This window comes from Typopeltis vanoorti, chromosome 1, assembly GCF_054136105.1.
Source record: "Typopeltis vanoorti isolate ZY-2024b chromosome 1, IOZ_Tvanoo_1.0, whole genome shotgun sequence".
NCBI classification, from domain to species: Eukaryota; Metazoa; Arthropoda; class Arachnida; order Uropygi; family Thelyphonidae; genus Typopeltis; species Typopeltis vanoorti.
The window spans coordinates 25,706,232-25,727,126 of NC_143549.1; the positions used below are offsets into that span (position 1 = coordinate 25,706,232).

At 34.5% G+C, this 20,895-nt stretch overlaps 1 protein-coding gene across 1 annotated transcript in view; it reads right to left on the reverse strand.

Moving 5' to 3' along the window:
* Window positions 1-20,895, reverse strand: part of LOC150109849 (uncharacterized) — a 232,146-nt gene that overhangs the window by 86,060 nt on the left and 125,191 nt on the right. Inside the window, exon 7 of the mRNA XM_090396316.1 lies at window positions 913-1,014. Coding sequence (XP_090252442.1) covers window positions 913-1,014 — 102 coding nt within the window. The remainder of the gene's footprint in view (window positions 1-912; window positions 1,015-20,895) is intronic.

The following is a 20,895-nucleotide window of genomic DNA, read 5'->3' on the forward strand; positions in this document are numbered from 1 at the left end:
TTGAAAGCCCAAGTTGTGTATTGTCTGTTGGGTTCACGAATAGTGTGGGCAGGTGTGCTGTCCTGCAAAAGTAACACACCTCTGCTCAGTTTCCCACACCATTTATCCTTCAGTACCTCCTTCAATTCCTTCAGAGCTCTTGAATAAATTGCTGCCTCATCCACCCTCTTTGCAAGACCTGGCCCCATCTGACTATTTCCTATTCCCAAATTTAAAGAAACACTTGGATGGAACAAAATTTACCAGAGCTGATGAAGTCATGTCAGCAGCTGAGGACTGGTTTGTTCAGCAAGAGAAAGACTTTTTTTCTCAGAGGATTGCAAATGATGAAGCAAAACTGTAACAAATGTATAACACTTCATGGAGAATATGTAGAATAAAGTGTAAGTTACATGGTTCTACCACAACTCCTTCATAGTGATTATCACAACTTTTCAGAATACCATGGCACTAACCTATCAGTATTTCTGGTGATGAAGATTTTAGAGAAGTTGGTAAGAATCACATAAAGAAAACCAGTCAGATTAGGATATGTAGTACACATACAAAAAAAAGATGTAAAAGAAAAGTTTTTCTTAACCTGTCACAAAGGAATTATCACTTCTAAAATAAAATGAAATAAAATAAAATTAGATTTTATTTTAGCATCTCGTTGAAGTCATTTCTGTACCATTATCAAGATAACTTACACAAATTTCTCAAGGAAAATTATTTATAAATATATAAATAATTTACTAATGGAAATATTTATTTTAAATAAGCACAGTAAAGAAAAACACAAAAAATTAGGTATTTTTTGCTCAACTCTCTCAAAAAATTAGTTAAGATGTAAATGTACTATAGGTTCAAAAGCTTTTCATGTGCACAATTAATAAAAACTTGGAAAAAAAAATACATTTCACTAAAACATACCATGCAGTAATGATGACAAACTATCAAAATCTTTCTTTTTTTTCTTCTTCTTTAATGTTAATTTTCTAGGAGACAGATAGTCTTCACATATTATCGATTCAGCTGAAAGTATGAAAAACAAAAGATTCATTATCAACATATGACAAAGTCGATATTCAATTTCAAAAATCATATCTATCAATTTAGCACATAATTATAGTTAATATTGAAAACTACAATTATATCAATTATTGAAATATATGAATGTTATTGGAGATAATCAAGAAAGCAAGTTTTTCTTGAAATGAAAAAAAAAAAAAAAAACAATCATAGTTTGTATCCAAATTTATCACATGATTAGAATAACAAATAGGGTGGGAATAAGGATGTGCAACCTTATTAAGTAGAATACATAAGATGATGATGTGTAAAGAATGAGAAGAGTTATGAACTATATAAAGTGCAAGCCTGAAAGTTGCAAATATTGTGCAGAAAGCTAAACCAGATAAGAAAATAAATTGCCTATACAGGTTAAAGGCAATCCAAAAGTAAATTATCATTATGCCACAAGTAAAAGAAAGAAAGAAAGAAAGAGTATGAATATCACTGCTGTGTCAGAAGCAGATAATATTGTTAAATTAATGAGTGCTACTTTACTAAGATATATCAATCAGGTGTATGTAGACATAGTGCACAGTGCCACTAATACACTTGATGAAGAGATAGAGATGCATGAGAATAAGGGCAAAGAGCTATTGCATAAGATTCCAGCAATAGGGAAAAATGAGATATCAGCAATGTTCAATCAAAATGACTATGTCTTTGACACATTTGTATAACTTATGTCTCAGCTCAGGAAAGATACCACAGGAATGGAAATCATGTATGATAATTTCGTTGTACAAGGGTGGTGCATAAACTGGTGTCTAACTACAAACCTATCATTATCTTCGGTATGGTGGTGAAGATTTTAGAGAAGTTGGTAAGACCTTGCATACAGAAATGGTTGACAGACAAGGCATACTCTGTAAGTAACAGCACAGATTTACTAAAGGAAGGCCATGTTTTAGCAATTTGCTCATATTTTATAACAATGTTATGGCTGAGTTGGATAAAGGGAATGGATACACTATGATACTGTTGGATTCAGCTAAGACATTTGATAGGATATGAAAGGCTGTTGCATCAACTAGAGAATATATGTTTAGAATATAATCTCTTGACTTGAATAAGTAGATAGTTGACATACATGTAACAAAAACTGGTGTATGGTGGGTGTCAATCTGCTAGATTTAAAATGACCAGCAGTGTATCCCATGGATCCCTCATTGGACAATTGTTTTTCAATCTATACATTAATGATATAAGGAAGGATCTAACAGAAGATGTTTGCTGATGATGCAATGAGGGGCATAGTACTCAGAAATGCTACTGATATCCAGAACTTACAGCATGATTTCATTAGGCTGGAAATTAGAGCAAATGATAATGACAGTTGGTTCAATGTTGGTAAGCATAAAGTTATGCACTTTGGCATGATGAGATTTCCAAAGAAATATTATATCAGTGGAGTTATACTCCAAGAAACTGAGACTAGAGATCTTGGAGTTATGGTGGATAGGAATTTCAAGAAGTTTAAAGGTCGCATAATAAAAATTGCAAATACAGATCAGAGGATAACTGTGATGTCGAAACAAACCTAGACATGTAAAGTCCTTTAGCCTCATTACAAGGTATTGATTAAACTGCACCTAGACTGTGTGCAGATTTGATCTTCTGAGTTCCAATGGGATAAAGAAGCTGTGAATAAGATGCAAAGAAGAATTACAAAGGTTATATCAAGTTTATGGAATGTAGATTATGAGGAAGGTTTGAAAATATGTAGACTACAAACTCTGGTTAACAGGGGGGAGAGAGAGGGATGATATGATGAAAATATTATCTGATGAAAAATAAATTGCACGATAACCACAGTAATTAAATTTAATGAAATGAAAGCACAGATATTTCGTACTGAAAATAAGCTTCATCCCACAGCATCCATGTGGGATGAAGCTTGTCTTCTCCATAGAAGCAGGTTTAAATATGAATGGCTCTTTCAAAGAAAGTTGCGAAGCCCTTTTACATTGGCCAAATCTGAATTGACAATCAAAACGATTGTCTCCCAAAAAGTTTGGGAGATTCTTATTTTATGTAACCATCAAAAATAGTTTTTAATATTATTTTTAGATTTCCTTATATCACACCAAAACCTGGTATGAGCACCAATTTAAAGAAGCCTATAAAATTCTAATTAACCATCCTAATCTGAAGTATATGGATAGCAGATATTTGATCCCCATAACATTTGTGTTCTAACAGGTCATAATAATTAATATAGTATTCCAGGTCAGTACTTTGAAGATAAAGTAGAAATAATGGGAAAATTTGGTCATGGAGAGATGGATGAGAAAGAAGTGGACTTGATTAATTTCTGCAAAACAAATCAAGTGTTAATCACAAATACCTTATTTTACCATTCTACCACAGCACAAATACACCTGGACATCACCAAACAATGAAATCAAAAACTGTATAGACTATATAATCGTTAATAAGAAATTCCAAAATATCATTCATTCATTCCAAAATGTCTAAACATTAAAAAAGATTGACATGGATACAGACCATGAACTACTATTGGCCAATCTAAAAATCAGTTTCAAAAGAAAGAGAATTAACCACCAAAAACAAAAGATAGACATCTCAAAACTGAAAGATAGCTTGACCAGATCTAACTATCAGAGAGCATTGAAAGAAAAATTAAATAATCTTGCTTTAGACACAGTCTCAAAGTCTTGGAAAAAAGGTAAAGAAATTATTAAAGAAACAGCAACAAAACACCTGGGCTACCAGACAAGAGTAAATAAAGACTGGCTTAGACCAGAGATTTTGGTCTTATGGGAGAGAAAAAGAATATCCAAAACTAACCTCTCAAAAGAAAATAATGAAGGAAATAGAATATTATACAAAAATTTGAAAAAAGAAATAGACAAAAAATGCAGATTAGCAAAAATCACATATTTAGAAGGAAAAGCAGGAACGTGTGAAAAAGCATACAAAAAACATGACTCCAAGACCATTTATTAGAGATAACTGGAACATACTCGCCCAACCCAGTTTCACTGTTGCAAAAGGATGGAACTACAGTAAGTAGCAGTGAAACAATAAAAGAAATATGGACTAATCATTTTAAAGAAACATGAATCAAGACACCTTCCACCCAGAAGAAACTTCTGACACAAAATACATCCTAATTAAACCTAATGAAGAAATACATAGAGCAACGAAAAATGATAAAGCACCAGGCATAGACACCATTCAAAAAGGGGAAGAAAGCTTAATAAATTACCTAAAGAAACTATTCAACAAAATACTAAAGGCAGGAAATTTAGCAACAGAATGGAGAACAGGTGAAATCATACCCATTCCACAAAAAAGATGTCAGATCCTGCACTAACTATAGACCTATCATCCTTCTAAGCCATTGCTATAAAAATATTCATCAGGATTCTTCAAAACAGAGTTAAACATTCCTATGAAGAACAGATGGAAGAAGAGCATTATGAGAGACAAAAGTAAAAAACTCTACTGCTGTTTTATTGACTTCAAACAAGCTTTTGACTCGATAAACAGAAGCAAAAACTCATTAAAATTCTAGAAAACAGGGTTTGACAAATACTTATTTAAATTGTATCAAGAATTACTATTCAGAAACACAAGCAGTTGAAATGCAAAAACATAGAAACAGATCAAATAGCAATTAAAAGGAGTTACAAGGCTGCCCATTGTCACCATATTTATTCAACCTGTACCCAAAAGAAGTAGTAGATGAAGGACTACAGATGTGTAAAGGCATAATTGTAAATGGAAGAAATATAACATATTTAAAGTATGCTCATGACATAGTTATCACTACAGACAGCCAAGAAAAATTAGAAAATATTCTGACCAAGCTGCATGAAACAAGTAACAAATATGATATGAAAATCAATTTTAGTAAAACATAACTAATGGTAACAGGAAGAAAAAGGGAAGCAATCTAAATGAAAATAGGAAATAACAATATAGAATGAGTAAAGCAATTTACCTTTTATGATCACTGATCATAAATTAATGATCATGATTAATGATAACTGAAGATCTAGACTATTTTGAAACCATAAAACACAGAATCAATAATGGATGGATAACAATGGAGAGATTTGATAAAAATATGAACAACAAAAGATTAAGCAAAGAACTCAAATTAAAGATACAAAAAACAATGATAATTCCCACCGTACTCTATGGCTCAGAATGCTGGATCTTAAGGAAAAAAAAAGAAATGCGAGGGTGGTCTGAAAAGTTCTCGGTCGAACATTGAAAAAACGAATTTATAATTTCAAAATTATTTTTATTTTTCAACATAATCTCTCTTAAGATTAATACATTTATTCCAGCAATACTAAACATTATCCCATCCCTGTAGTGGTTCTCAGTAAGATCTGCAAAATAACCCCTCTGCAGCTGCAATCAATCTCTTGATTCGAAGAAAAAAGGTGACCAGCGAGGAAGAGTTTTAGTTTTGGGACAATAATCCATCACTTGCTTCTCGGTGACTTGCGTATTAGGGAATTTCTGTTTCAAATTCCATACATTTGCTTTTATTATCCTCTTTATGCTGGATTAGATTCATAAGCTTTTCAAAAGAAATGGACTTTGTCTGAAAACAATCATCTTGTTTTCAGACAAAGTCCATTTCTTTTGTTTTCATTGTTTGCTTTCATTTGCATTTTAATTCTTTGCCCTAGTTGCCCAGCAAGGAGGCTGAACCCTGTAGTCCATTTATTGCCTGAGTCCCAGCAGCTATAGCACCAAATGCAGTCTTTGCTGACCCTGGGTGTCGACTGATCCAGTATGGGTGATGTCTTTCTTCTATTTATCATTTAAAATGGGAGAGGGGGGTCACACTTAGTCTCTGGCTCCTCTTCTAAAGCCTATGTGACTTGGGAGGTCTTGCTTGTAGCTATACTACTTCTAGAACAACCCTTAGCATCATTAGAGCATGCAAGCCCCTCCACTATGACAATGTTGTGTTGTATGGATGGAATTATTATTATTGTCATCATCTGAGACCTCTAGGAAGTCACATCGAGAGAGGCTATACATCATACAAATCAGTTGTCATACCTTGTTAAACTCATTTACACAAGCACTCATCACTACTATTCCATGAGAGAAAAATCTAACTCTTACCCCTTACTTAAAAGTGAACAAACTTAACTTACTTAAATGTTCCTATGTTCTCCAAATGAAAAATTTCATCAGATAATTCTAATCTTTAAAAGTACCTGTGGCATGACTATAAACAATAAATAACCCGATAACCACAGTAATTAACTTTAACAAAATGAAAGTACAGATATTTCATACTGAAAATAACAGTATATCATCAGTGAGTAGAAACAAGCAAATCAAAGAAAGGAATACAAGGTACATACAGCAGTCAGAGGTTTACCAATTAAAAACTGTTGCAGCATACTAGAAATTAATATTAATAAATAATATTACTAAAAACTATTTTTGATAGTTACATAAGATAAGAATCTCCCAAAAGTTCGATTGTCGATTCAGATTTGGCCAATGTAAAAGGGCTTCGCAACTTTCTTTGAAAAGCCATTCATATTTAAACCTGCTTCTATGGAGAAGGCGAGCTTCATCCCACTGGATACTGTGGGATGAAGCTTATTTTCAGTACGAAATATCTGTGCTTTCATTTCTTAATGGCTATCGTGTAATTTATTTTTCATCAGATAATATTTTCATCATATCATCACTCTTTCTCCTGTTAACCAGAGTCTGTAGTCTACATATTTTCAAACCTTCCTCATAATCTACATTCCATAAACTTGATATAATCTTTGTAACTCTTTTTTGCATCCTATTCATAGCTTCTTTATCCCATTGGAAGTCAGCAGACCAAATCTGCACACAGTCGAGGTGCAGTTTAATCAACACCTTGTAATGAAGCAAAACGACTTTACATCTCTAGGTTTGTATAAGTGCCTTTCCAGTCCAATCTCTGTAAGGAATCCAGGGTATGATCAGTTTAGCATAATTATTAAATTGGATGCATCATTTGTGTTTGGACTTTTTCTGGATAGGAATTCTGAATTGATTTTAACCTAGTTTCAATAATGAAATATCATCAGTTGGTATAATCAAAAGAATTCTGAAAACCAAGAAAAACTCACGTAAAAAACTATTATTGTAGAATTTTCACAAATTTTAATAGAAATAGTCAGTACCAGAGAGAATGGCAATTCTCTCTGGTACTGAATCATAGAATGGCAATTAAACAATAATAGACAATTCTAAAAAGCATCACTTGAGTAGCTAATATAAGATAACTAAATAAGGTCAATAATTTTCTAATTTATTAAAAAAAGGAAAAAAAGTCTGCTAATATTTCCCAACTTTATTTGTTTATGTATATAAATAAATAAAATAAAGTTGGAAAAGATTAGCAGATTTGAAAAGTACTCTTGTAAAATCTCTCATATGTGACTTTGTAACTTATCATGTTCATTTTTACATGTTTTTTGTTTAGGAGAATGTACTTAGAGCAATGTTAATTTTTTGACTGAAAAAATCTTTTCTCTAATAATATTGTATTGAACTTTTGTTAATAATGTGATGCATGACGTTGTCATGTAAGACTATTAAGTAATGTTAAATCAGTAAGTCGAATGCTAAGATTAGTGAAGTAATTAAGTGAAGAATTCTGAGAATTGCCAAAGGCCAATACATAACAATTGCCATGGATAGAGAATTCCAAAGACACACGAAGAATGATGTCAGCATGTCCGAAGGTCAACACATGACCATTTTCGAGAGACGTGCATTCTCACAACAGACCTCTGTTGTGAGAATGTATATAAGGCAAATTGTGGAAAGGAATTTTGTCTTAGGGTTTTCTAAGCTTTCTCTTACAGAGAAGTGTCATTTGTCTTAGGATTTTCTAAGCTTTCTTACCTGAATCCACCATTTTCTGGGTCTGTCACCATGTGAGAAATAATTGTGTCGATCGTCTCGAAAGGAAGGAGCTGTGTATCACCACCATGTTAGGGTTCTATAGGACAAGGCATAGTCAACAACTAGGACAAAGAAGAAATTTAGCAGGAAAAAGGAATGAGTCAGCAAGTGGAAAGAAAGACAAGAAGACTTATGTGTGATCAGAAGCTTAATGTGAAAGACTGTGTGCTGAACAAGAATTGTAAGTAGTTATAATACTGAAAGGGAATGTATGTAATGTCTATGTTTATGAGATAATGTATATTAATGTTGAATTAGGTTTAACCAAGGCATGCCTTATATTCAGTTAATGTTATGCTAGATTATGAATTAGCTTAGAACTAAGGTTAGATTAGAAGGAATTGAGGCTAAAAAGAGTATTGTATGTATACATATCTGTGAATCATAATGTAAATAATTCCTTCTGACTTAATTAAATGGTTTGTAAACAACACATTTGAATGATTCTGCCACTGCACCATCTTAAAAAATTCGAACCTGCATAAGATAGAAGTTTATGGGATTTATAATAAAGCCACGAGTAGTTTAAAGTAAGGATATATGTAAGTGGGGGAATATAAATGATGTCTGCTTTGTCTTTGATTTAAGATCTTATATTCTTGCACTCAATATATAGTCTAACTGATGCAGTTGTAAAACAAATAAATTTGTTAGACTATAGAGCGTGAGAAATAAAATATAATAGAAATATATATATGGCAGCAGCTGACCCATTCACAATAATTAAGTCAAGAGTAAACAAAGACAAAGGCAGGGTAGTGGAAATACATAATAGAGTACAGGCCTATATAATTATAACAAAAGGTGCAGTCCACCATAGATATAACACTATCTTCCACAAAGGGGATAGATGTAGACTATCAGATGTGTTTAAGTTAGGACAATGAAGTAAAGTTTCACACATTTCTTTATAAAGGCATTCTATTAAGAAATTACTTTTATAAAGGACTCTTGTCTTGTTCCAATAAACTATGTTTAGTGTAGATAGCATGCTTTGCAAGTCCAGACTGTTCATGCTCATGGTATTTAATATAAGACGTGTTCTTCTAGAGAAGTAAAAGCAGATCTTCTGGTTTGTTCAAAATATGATGACCTACAAGAGAGCAAGGAATCTGGTAGATGCCTGGATAACTGAGAAGTAGAAGCTTATCCTTAAAAGAAGCAAGAAAGGTGGAGATTTTTCTGATAGGACAAAAGGCAACAAAAATATTCAGAAGTTTTAAAATTTTTGCTATATAATCAGTGATGCCATGCACATGAAGGATAAGGATGCAAGTTATTTCTTCTGCAGTGAAAGTAGAGACACCATAACTGTTAAAAGCTTTTTTTTTATGAAAAAAATTTTATTGATTAAAATTTTACAGAAAGAATTACAAAATATTAATTTCACCTTTTTATATAATGGTTTTAAGGATTCTTTCTTACAATCCTACTATGGCCAAACAGGCAGGACAGCCAACACAAGAAATGCTGAACATAAGGACTATATCTGTTGCCAATTATTATAGCCACTCAGGCATTGCTGACCATATTTTAGACACCTGTCATAAATATGTTAGAAGGCCATTCTACTCTATCACAGCAAATATAAATACAAAAGATTTAAGAAACTGCCTTAAGAAACTACCCTAACCTCAAGAAATTTGGTTGCATGAAACCGCCAAATTTGGGAGGCTCACATCCTCCATACTTCAGCCCAACATCTGACAGGAATGCCCAATTTAGCCCACTAGGGTTACTATTTAGACCCACTCTCAGTCAACTTCATCAATTAGTGTAGTGCCTGAATGCGCATATGTTATTATATTTTGTTGCCTGATGATGGCAATTTGAGTGCCAAAATACTGGAAGTATTAATTACATTTATTTTAGTTAGTATATTAGTCTGTGTTGTAATGCAGTCACAATGTTCTTATTTTTCTGTCCTTGCAGACAACTTCACCACATGCCTCCTTAGTTGAATTAATCAATGTTTTCTTCAGATATTGCCACTGAGACCTCAATTTGGTTATTGTTTTCAGGTAAAAGCTGCTCAACTGTAATTCTTTTAAAAAACTTTCTTGTATACTGTTCTATTCAATGTGATATTTATTTTTATCCTACTTAAAACTAAGTGATGGTCACTTCCAATTTCAAATCCTCTGTATACTGGAATTCAAAATATTGAAAGCATATTTGATGGTTTGATAGCTAAAATTATTTAATTTCAAGTAAATTTAGTGCTAACACTATTTTATTAAGCAAAAATAAATCCGGAATAAACTGAACAAATGTTTACAAATTTTTTCCCCAGATCTATTTTTTAATATTAAGTTATAACCCTGCAGTGATTTTATGAGAGTGTTAAGTAAGCAAAGATAGCATTTAGGTAACACTAACTACTTATTACTCAAGCAGTATATTTGCTAATTAATAACACAAACAAGATTTTTTTTTTTTTTTTTCAGTACAACTTTCCTAACAGTAGTCACTGGAAATTTCCATGTTCAGAATTTCAAACAGCTTTTCTTTCCACTACAAGAGAATGTTAGGCATTACAAATAATATTTAAAACAACAATTTCACACAAACTACTCACAAGGCTATCAAGAACACCAGATAATCATGTCTCTCCAAAAAATTTTGATCTCCTCCTCACAATGTTCTTCCTTATTATACATTCAAGCAATTCTAGTCACAAACCAAGCACTGATATCTTCACCCACACAGCCTACCTCAGGCCTCACACTTTCACAAGTGGTTTGCCCCAGGGGTCTGTTTTAGGGACAGCATTGTTTAATTTATATGTAAATAACATTAAAAAGAGATTAAATAGTGATATACAGTTGTTTACATATGAGGTTTGGTTATCGTTTAGGAGAGTAATGAGAAGTAGAGAAGATGTAGTAGCTTTGCAAGAGGACCGAAATAGACTGAATCAGCAAGTAAATGGGGATCAAGGAAAAGAAGGCAATCATGGTATTCAACACTAAACACAAGGCTAATCTTCTTCAATGGCAAGCAGTCTCAAGTAGAGTGATATGGACAAATATCAGAATGGAGAATTGGACAATGAGACTTATTTGTTTCTATGGTCCCACAGAAGGCTCTACTAAGGTAGAAGTGGAAGAATTTTTTGAGGCTCTAGAGAAAGCAACTGATGCAATGAAAAAGGAAAAATTGGTCCTTGTTGGGGATCTAAATAGCAGAGTAGAAAGTGATTATGAGACATACAAAAATATTTTGGGAAAATTTGAAGAAAAGAGCAAAGCTAATAATAATAACAAATACCCACTGTATTTCTGCTCAGGACATGGACTGGTTATTACTAACAGTATGTTCCAACATAAAAATGTGCACAAATTCACATGGAGAGAAAAGGCAAAGGAATAAGAAAAGTCTCATTGACTATGTTATTGTTGATAGTGATGTTCTCTCTCTGGTGCAGGACACTAGGTGTACACAGGATCTCACATTAAAAGTGATCACCATTTAATCTTGAAAAGGATAAAATTGAATTTCATATTGAAAAGAATAACATGTAAGAAAGTTTTAAAGCGAATAAAGGTTGAGCAGCTCTCAAATGTGAGCTGTAGACTAAAATACACAAAGATTATTGAAGAAAAAATGAAGGAGTTTGAGAACAGGAATCAAACCTTGGAGATTCAGTGGCAAACCTTGAAGAAAACCTTGATTGATTCAGCCAGAGAAGCATGTGGTGAGGTTGTCTGCAAGGATAGAAAAATCAGAACTTCATTGCAGACACAAGAAATAAAAGATGCAGTGAAGGCAAAGAAGAAAGCATATCAAAAGTTCCTGGCAAATAAGTTAGCTTGTGCTCTTAGAGAATACATAGACAAATGTAAGAAAGCTAAACACTGTGTAAAACTAGCTAAACAAAAGTCATGGGAGGACTTCGGCAAGAACATAGAAAATAAATATCAAGAAGGTGGCAAAATATTCTGGAGGTTGTTGAAAAAGCTCAGAAATGGAGGAAAGAGTGCTGTAAAAGAAATTAGAAATGATAAAGGTGATATGAAAACAGGAGAAAAAGATATCCTTGAAGTATGGAGTAATTACTTCAAAAAATTGCTAAATGAAACAAGCAGTGATAGCACAGTGGTAAAACACACTCAACAGGCATACAGTCAAGAATAAATATCCATACTTGAAGTAGAAAAAGCTATCAAGGCTTGAAATGTGGAAAGGCAGCAAGAGTAGATGATATTCGACCAAAATTGCTGAAGTATGGTGGCATAAAAGTCTTGGCTGCACTGCATAGTTCAAAAGGCATGGACAGAAGGACGAATTCCCAATGGATGGAGTAGAGCTCTCATAGTACCCATATATAAAAAAAGGAAATAAAACTAAATGTGAGAATTACAGAGGTATTTCCCTACTGAGTGTTCCTGGTAAGATTTATGCTAGTATACTTGAGAAATGGTTGAGAAGAACTGTGGAAGAAAAAGCTGGATTCAGGGCTAATAGTGACTGTCAGAATCAGATCTTCACTCTACAACAAATAGTCGAGAAATCATGGGAATATAACAAAGATCTGTATTTAAGTTTTGTCGATCTGGAAAAGGCATATGACAGGTGCCAAGAGAGAAGCTATTCAATAAGCTACAGTTATATGGTGTCAATGGGACATTATATCAAGCAATATTTAGGCTTTATCTGAGTTGTAAATCAGTAGTTAGGATTGAAGGAAGTACAGGAAAATGGCTCAATGTTAAATCTGGTGTGAGACAAGGATGTACATTATCCCCTCTTTTATTCATTATCTATATGGATCATATTATGAAAGAAAGTGGTATTGGACCTGATATCAAAATTGGAGATGTTAATGTGTCAGCTCTTTGCTTTATACAGATGATGTTATACTTCTAAATAAATCTGTTACAAGGCTGCAAGATACCCTGACTAAATTGAATAACTGTTGTAACAGATATGATATGAAGGTCAACAATAAAAAGACAATGAAAATAGGTAGAATTGTTGAAAATGTCAACTGCGTGGTGAAAGGAGAACTTGTGGAAAACGTAAAATATTTCAGCTACTTAGGCATGATTTTTAGTGAAAATGGTAAATTAAATATGGAAATAGACAACAGAATCAACAAAGTTCATAAGGTAGGAAGTCAGTTGAATAAATTCATATGGAATAAGAGAGAAATTAGTGAGAACACTAAATTAGCTGTATACAAGACAGTGTTCCAACCAGTTTTAACTTATGGATCTGAGAGCAGGGTCAGAAGTAAAACACTTGACCAAAGACTAGAGACCACAGATATGAGAGTCCTGAGAAAGATTAAAGGTGTGAACAGATGGCATCAATGGCAACATCGTATTAAAAACGGTGATATTAGGAAAGAACTTGACATTGTCAGCATCCAGGAATGCGTTAGCAGAGCTAATCTCAGGTGGAATGGTCACTTAAACAGAATGGGCGATGAAAGATTAGCAAAACAAGTGTTCTCTGCCATGTTGGCAGGAAAACGACCCAGAGGAAGACCAAGATATAGATGGATTGATACAGTATAAAGTGCCTTAGACGATAGAAATATAAGACCTGATAATGTTGGAGTCTTGAAAAGTAACAAACTGATTTGGAGGAAAATTGTAGATAGGGAGTTAGTAATGATGTAAATTTTTTATGTAGTACTATCATGAAATTCTGTATGCCCCTTGAGGGTACATGGCAGGAATTTGATGATGATGATGAAGTGTAAATTTTTAAAATTGGGAAGCAAAGATGGGATTCAGAGTATAGGATTGGTCGGAATAATTTAGAGGAAATGAAAGATCTTGGGGTGATAGTGGACATAGACTTGAAATTTCGTTTGCTGTTATGTGATCAGTCGTTTTTGACTCTTAGGGATCCTGTGATCAAAGGCTCCCCATTCCACTAGGCCTCTTGTCCTTTCTTTCAGTGTTTGTAAGTTCAAGTTGGTAAGTTCTTTATGTCATCCATTCAACTCTTTTGTGGTCTTCCTCTTCTTCTCATTCCCTTTGGAGGTGATGATCGCTAAACAGAAGTTGGTGTACTTTGGACATATTATACAAGCTGATGAATCATTGGAAAAGGTTATGTCCAAAGTACATCAACTTCTGTTTAGCGATCATCACCTCCAAAGAGAATTCTGCCTTTATATTCTCTAAAATATTATTTTTGGTCATTCTTGCAGTCCATGAGATTCTTAATAGTCTCCTCCACATCCATAATTCAAATGAATCAATTCGCTTTCCATCTTTCTTCTTAATAATACAGTTTTCACATCCATACAGCACTACTGGAAATCCTATTTCTTTGACAATTCTAACTTTCGTGGTCTTACTCACATCTCTATCTTTCATAATTTTTGTCAGGTTTAAAATTGATTTTTTTCACATGACTATCCTTCTTTTAATTTCATCTTCACATTTACCATCATCCCTGATTCTGGACCCCCAATAAATCATAATTTCCAACAATTTCTATTTTATCTCACTCTATTATAAATTCATGTAAATTGTCAGAAGCAATCACTTTTGTTTTGCTGATGTTTAAATTAAGCCCAGCTTTGTTACTTTCTGTCTTAATCAATCAAATCAACCGCTCCAGATCTTCCCTGTTTCTGCTATGAGGGTTTTATCATCTGCATATCTTAAATTATAAATTTTTCTACTACCAATCTTAATTCCAGCTGGATCTTTGTCTAAATCAGCCATTCTCATAATATATTCACCATAAATGGAAATGCTTAAGGGTCAAAACTGTATAACTGAGAGGAGACCTCCATATAGCCTTTAAAGGAATGTGGAGAACTGACCAGGGCTTCTGACCTAATGCCAATCCTCACCTTCTCATGGTGCACACTGTTAAGTATCTACCTGGATACTGAATGAACAAGGATGGGCTGGCAATTTGGGACTTAGCTGACCAAATTGTATTCTTATTGGCTTAAACCACAATATAAAATGATGTTACAACATGACAGAATTTCATGCCAGCTGGAGTTTCTCGCGGTTAAACAAGGTCCCAGTTGTTTTGGCCAGGGAACCAGGGAGAACAGCGAAAAGTCAGCTACTGGAACAAATCCTAAAACACCCCAACCCAACATCACTAGGAGTTCAAGATCAGTACTATCGACACAAGAAACCTGAATGAGAGAAATGGAATGATAAGTACCAGGTTGACATAATAGGGGTGGCTGAAACAAAAAAGACAAAAACTGGTAGATCTTTCAGAGCAATAAATACAAAATGTTATATTCAGGCAATGAAAATCAAGGAAAAGAATGAGTAGTTATAGTATTCAACACTAAATACAAGGCTAATCTTCTTAAATGGCAGGCAATAAAGTAGTGATGTGGGAAAATATCAGAATAGGGAATTGGACAATGAGACTTATTTGTGCCTATGGTCCCAGAAGGTTCTACTAAGGTAAAAGTGGAGGAATTTTTTGAAGCTTGAAAGAAACCAACTGACACAATGAAAAATGAAAAGTTGGTCCTTGTTGGGGATATAAACAGCACAGAGTAGTAAATGACTGCAGACATACAAAAATGATTTGGGAAAATTTGGAGAAAAAAGCAAAGGTAATGATGGCAAATACCTGTTGGATTTCTGCCAGGATGTGGACGGTTATTACTAACACAATGTTCCACAATAAAAATGTGCACAAATTCACATGGAGAGAAGAGGCAAAGAATAAGAAGAGTTTCATTGACTACATTATTGTTGATGGTAATGTTTTCTCTCTGGTGCACGACACTAGAGTGTACACAGGACCTGACATTAAAAGTGATCACCATTTAGTCTTAAGAAGGATAAAATTGAATTTCATATTGAAAAGAAGAACATGTAAAACAGTTTTAAAGCAAATAAAAGTTGATCAGCTCTCAGATGTGAACTGTAAACTAAAATGCATAAACATTATTCAAGAAAAAATGAAAGAGTTTGAGAACAGGAACCAAGCCTTGGAGATTCATTGTCAAGTCATGAAGAAAACATTGATTGATTCAGCCAGAGAAGCATGCAGTGAGGTTGTCTGCAAGGATAGAAAAATCAGAAATTCATGGTGGATGCACGATGTTAAAGAGGCAGTGAAGTTTTCCTTCACTGAAGAAAGGATATAAAGAGTTCCTGGCAAATAAGTCAGCTTGTGCTCTTTGAGAATACAGAGACAAATGAAAGAAAGCTAAACACTGTGTAAAACTACCAAAACAAAAGTCATGGGAAGACTGGTAAGAACAAAGAAAATAAATATCAAGAAGTGGCAAGATACCCTGGAGGTTGTTGAAGAAGCTCAGAAATGGAGGAAAGAGTGCTGTAAAAGGTATTAGAGATGATAAAGGTGACATGAAAACTGGAAAAAAAGATATCCCTGATGTATGAAGTAATTACTTTGAAAAATTGCTAAATGAAACAATCAGTGACAGCACAGTGGTAAAAAACACTGACCATGTATGCAATCAGAAATACTTATCCATACTTGAAGTAGAAAAGCCATCCAAAGTCTGAAATGTGGAAAGGCAGCAGGAGTAGATGATATTCAACCAGATGTACTCAAGTATGGAGGTATAAAAGTTTTACAGTGGCTGCACTGCATAGTACGAAAGGCCTGGACAGAGGGACGAATTCCAGATGACTGGAGTAGAGCTCTCATAGTACCATATATAAAAAGGGAAATAAAACTGACTGCGAGAATTACAGAAGTATTTCTCTACTGAGTGTTCCTGGTAAGATTTATGCAAATATACTTGAGAAACGGTTGAAAAGTACTGCGGAAGGATAGCTTGGTGAAGAACAACCTCGATTCAGGCCAATTAGAGGCTGTTAGAATCAGATTTTCACTTTATGACAAATAGTTGAGAAATCATAGAATTCTCAAAAGGCATATTACATAAGCCAAAAGAAAAGCTATTCAAAACACTACAGTTGAATGGTGTCAATTTGAATTGTAAGTAAGCAGTCAGAATTGAAGGAATTCCAGGAAGATGGTTAAATGTTAAATCTGGTGTCAGACAAGAATGTACATTATCCCCTCTGCTATTCATTATCTATATGGATGACATCATGAAGGAAAGTGATATTAAACCTGAAATCAAAATTGGAAATGTTAATTTCAGCTCTTTGCTTTATGCAGATAATGTCATCATCATCATCATCAAATTCCTGCCATGTACCCTCAAGGGGTGTACAGGATATGACAGTACTACATGAAAAAATTACATCATTACTAACTTCCTATCTACAATTTTCCTCCAAATCAGTCTGTTACTTGTCAAGACTCCAACATTATCAGATCTTATATTTCTATCGTCTAAGGCACTTTGTACCGTATCAATCCACCTATATCTTGGTCTTCCTCTGGGTCGTTTTCCTGCCAACCTGGCAGAGAACACTTGTTTTGCTAATCTTTCCTCTCCCATTCTATTTAAGTGACCATACCATCTGAGATTAGCTCTGCTAACGCATTCCTGGATGCTGACAATGTCAAGTTCTTTCCTAATATCCTCATTTTTAATATGATATTGCCATTGATGCCATCTGTTCACGCCTCTAATCTTTCTCAGGACTCTCATATCTGCGGTCTCTAGTCTTTGGTCAAGTGTTTTACTTCTGACCCAGCTCTCAGATCCATAAGTTAAAATTGGTTTGAACACAGTCTTGTATACAGCTAATTTAGTGTTCCGACTAATTTCTTTCTTATTCCATATGAATTTATTCAATTGACTTCCCACGATACCAGCTTTGCTGATTCTGTTGTCTATTTCTATATTTAGTTTACCATCTTCAGTAAAAATTGTGCCTAAGTAGCTGAAATGTTTTACTAGTTCCACAGGTTCTCCATTCACAACACAGTTGACATTTTCAGTGATTCTGCCTATTTTCATTGTCTTTGTCTTTTTATTGCTGACCTTCATACCATATCTATTACAACAGCTATTCAATTTAGTCAGAGAATCTTGCAGACTTGTAGCGGATTTATTTACAAGTATAACATCATCCGCATAAAGCAAAGAGCTGACATTAACATCTCCAATTTTGATATCAGGTTTAATACCACATTCCTTCATAATGTGATCCATATAGATAATGAATAAGAGAGGGGATAATGTACATCCTTGTCTCACACCAGATTTAACATTAAACCATCTTCCTGTACTTCCTTCAATTCTAACTGCTGACTCACAACTCAAATAAAGACTAAGTATTGCTTGATATAATGCCCCATTGACACCATATAACTGCAGCGTATTGAATAGCTTCTCTCTTGGCACCTTGTCATATGCCTTTTCCAGATCTACAAAACTTAAATACAGATCTTTGTTATATTCCCATGCTTTCTCGACTATTTGTCGTAAAGTGAAGATCTGATCCTGACAGCCTCTATTTGGCCTGAATCCAGCTTGTTCTTCACCAAGCTTTTCTTCCACAATTCTTCTCAACCGTTTCTCAAGTATACTTGCATAGATCTTGCCAGGAACACTCAGTAGGGAAATACCTCTGTAATTCTCACATTCAGTTTTATTTCCCTTTTTATATATGGGTACTATGAGAGCTCTACTCCAATCATCGGGAATTCGTCCCTCTGTCCAGGCTTTCTGAACTATGCAGTGCAGCCACTGTAACACTCTTATACCACCATACTTCAGCATTTCTGGTCGAATATCATCTACTCCTGCTGCCTTTCCACATTTCAAGCCTTTGATGGCTTTTTCTACTTCAAGTATGGATATGTATTCCTGACTGCATGCCTGGTCAGTGTTTTTTATCACTGTGCTGTCATCACTGCTTGTTTCATTTAGCAGTTTTTCAAAGTAATTACTCCATACTTCAAGGATATCTTTTTCTCCTGTTTTCATTTCACCTTTATCATCTCTAATTCCTTTTACAGCGCTCTTTCCTCCATTCCTAAGCTTCTTCAACAACCTCCAGAATATTTTGCCACCTTCTTGATATTTATTTTTTATATTCTTGCCAAAGTCCTCCCATGACTTTTGTTTAGCTAGTTTTACACACTGTTTAGCTTTCTTACATTTGTCTCTGTATTCTGTAAGAGTAAAAGCTGACTTATTTGCCAGGAACTTTTGATATGCTTTCTTCTTTTCCTTCACTGCCTCTTTAACTTTCTGTGTCCACCAGGGAGTTCTGATTTTTTTATCTTTGCACACAGCCTCACCACATGCCTCTCTGGCAGAATCAATCAATGTTTCCTTCAGAGTTTGCCACTGAATCTCCAAGGTTTGATTCCTGTTCTCAAACTCTTTCATTTTCTTTTCAATAATATTTCTGTATTTTAGTCTACAGTTTACATCTGAGAGCTGCTCAACTTTTATTCGCTTTAAAACTTTCTTACATGTTACTCTTTTCAATATGAAACTCAATTCCATCCCGCTCAAGACCAAACAGTGACCACTTCCAATCTCAAATCCTCCGTACACTCTGGTGTCCTGCATCAGGGAGAAAACATCACCATCAACAACAACATAGTCAATGAGACCCTTCCTATTCCTAGCCTCCTCTCTCCATGCGAACCTGTGCACACCTCCATGCTGGAACATGGTGTCAGTAATAACCAGTCCATGTCCCGAGCAGAAATCCAACAGATATTTGCCATTATTATTAGCTTTGCTCTTTTCTCCAAATTTTCCCAAAATATTTTTGTATGTCTCACAATCATTTCCTACTCTACTATTAGATCCCCAACAATGACCAACTTTTCCTTTTTCATTGTGTCAGTTGCTTTTTCTAAAGCCTCAAAAAATTCCTCCACTTCTACCTTAGTAGAACCTTCTGTGGGACCATAGGCACAAATAAGTCTCATTGTCCAGTTCCCCATTCTCATATTTGCCCACATTACTCTACTTGAGACTGACTGCCATTCAAGAAGATTAGCCTCGTATTTTGTGTTGAATACTATGGCTACTCCTTCTTTTCCTTGATTGTTATTGCCTGAATATAACATTTTGTATTTATTGCTCAGAAAGATCTCACCAGTTTTGGTCTTTTTTGTTTCAGTCACCCCTATTATGTCGATCTGGTACTTATCTAATTCCTCAGCTAGCTCCATTTCTTTGCCATTCAGGCTTCTTACGTTGATAGTACCGATCTTTAACTCTGGTGATGTTGAGTTGGGGTTTGTTTTCAGATTTGTTCCAGTAGCTGACTTTTCGCTGTTCGCCCTGGTTCCCTGGCGAAAACAACGGGGGCCTTGTTTAACCGGGCGACGCCCCAGCCGGCATGAAATTGTCATGTTGTACCATCATTTTTTTATTTTGGTTTAACCAATAAGAATACAATTTGGTCGGCTAAATCCCAAATTGCCAGCCCATCCTCGTTCGTTCAGTATCAAAGTAGATACCCAACAGGGTGCACCACGAGAAGGTGAGGATTGGACATTAGGTCAGAAGCCCTGGTCGGTTCTCCGCATTCCTTTAAAGGCTATGTGGAGGTCTCCTCTCAGTTATACAGCTTTGACCTTTAAGCACCCCCAATGTTATGCTTCTAAATAAATCTGCTACGAGTCTGCAAGATTCCCTGACAAAATTGAATAACTGCTGTAATAGATATGGTATGAAGGTCAGTAATAACAAGACAAAGACAATGAAAATAGTCAGAAGCATTGAAAATTTCAACTGCATTGTGAATGGAGAACTTATAGAACAAGTAAAACATTTCAGCTATTTAGGCAATTTTTAATGAAAATGGTAAATTAAATAGACAACAGAATCAACAAAGCTGGTATGGTGGGAAGTCAACTGAATAAATTTATATGGAATAAGAGAGAAATTAGCGAAAACAGTAAATTAGCTGTATACAAGACAGTGTTCAAACCAATTTTAACTTATGGATCTGAGAGCTGTGTTACAAATAAAACACTTGACCAAAGACTAGACTGCAGATATGAGAGTCCTGAGAA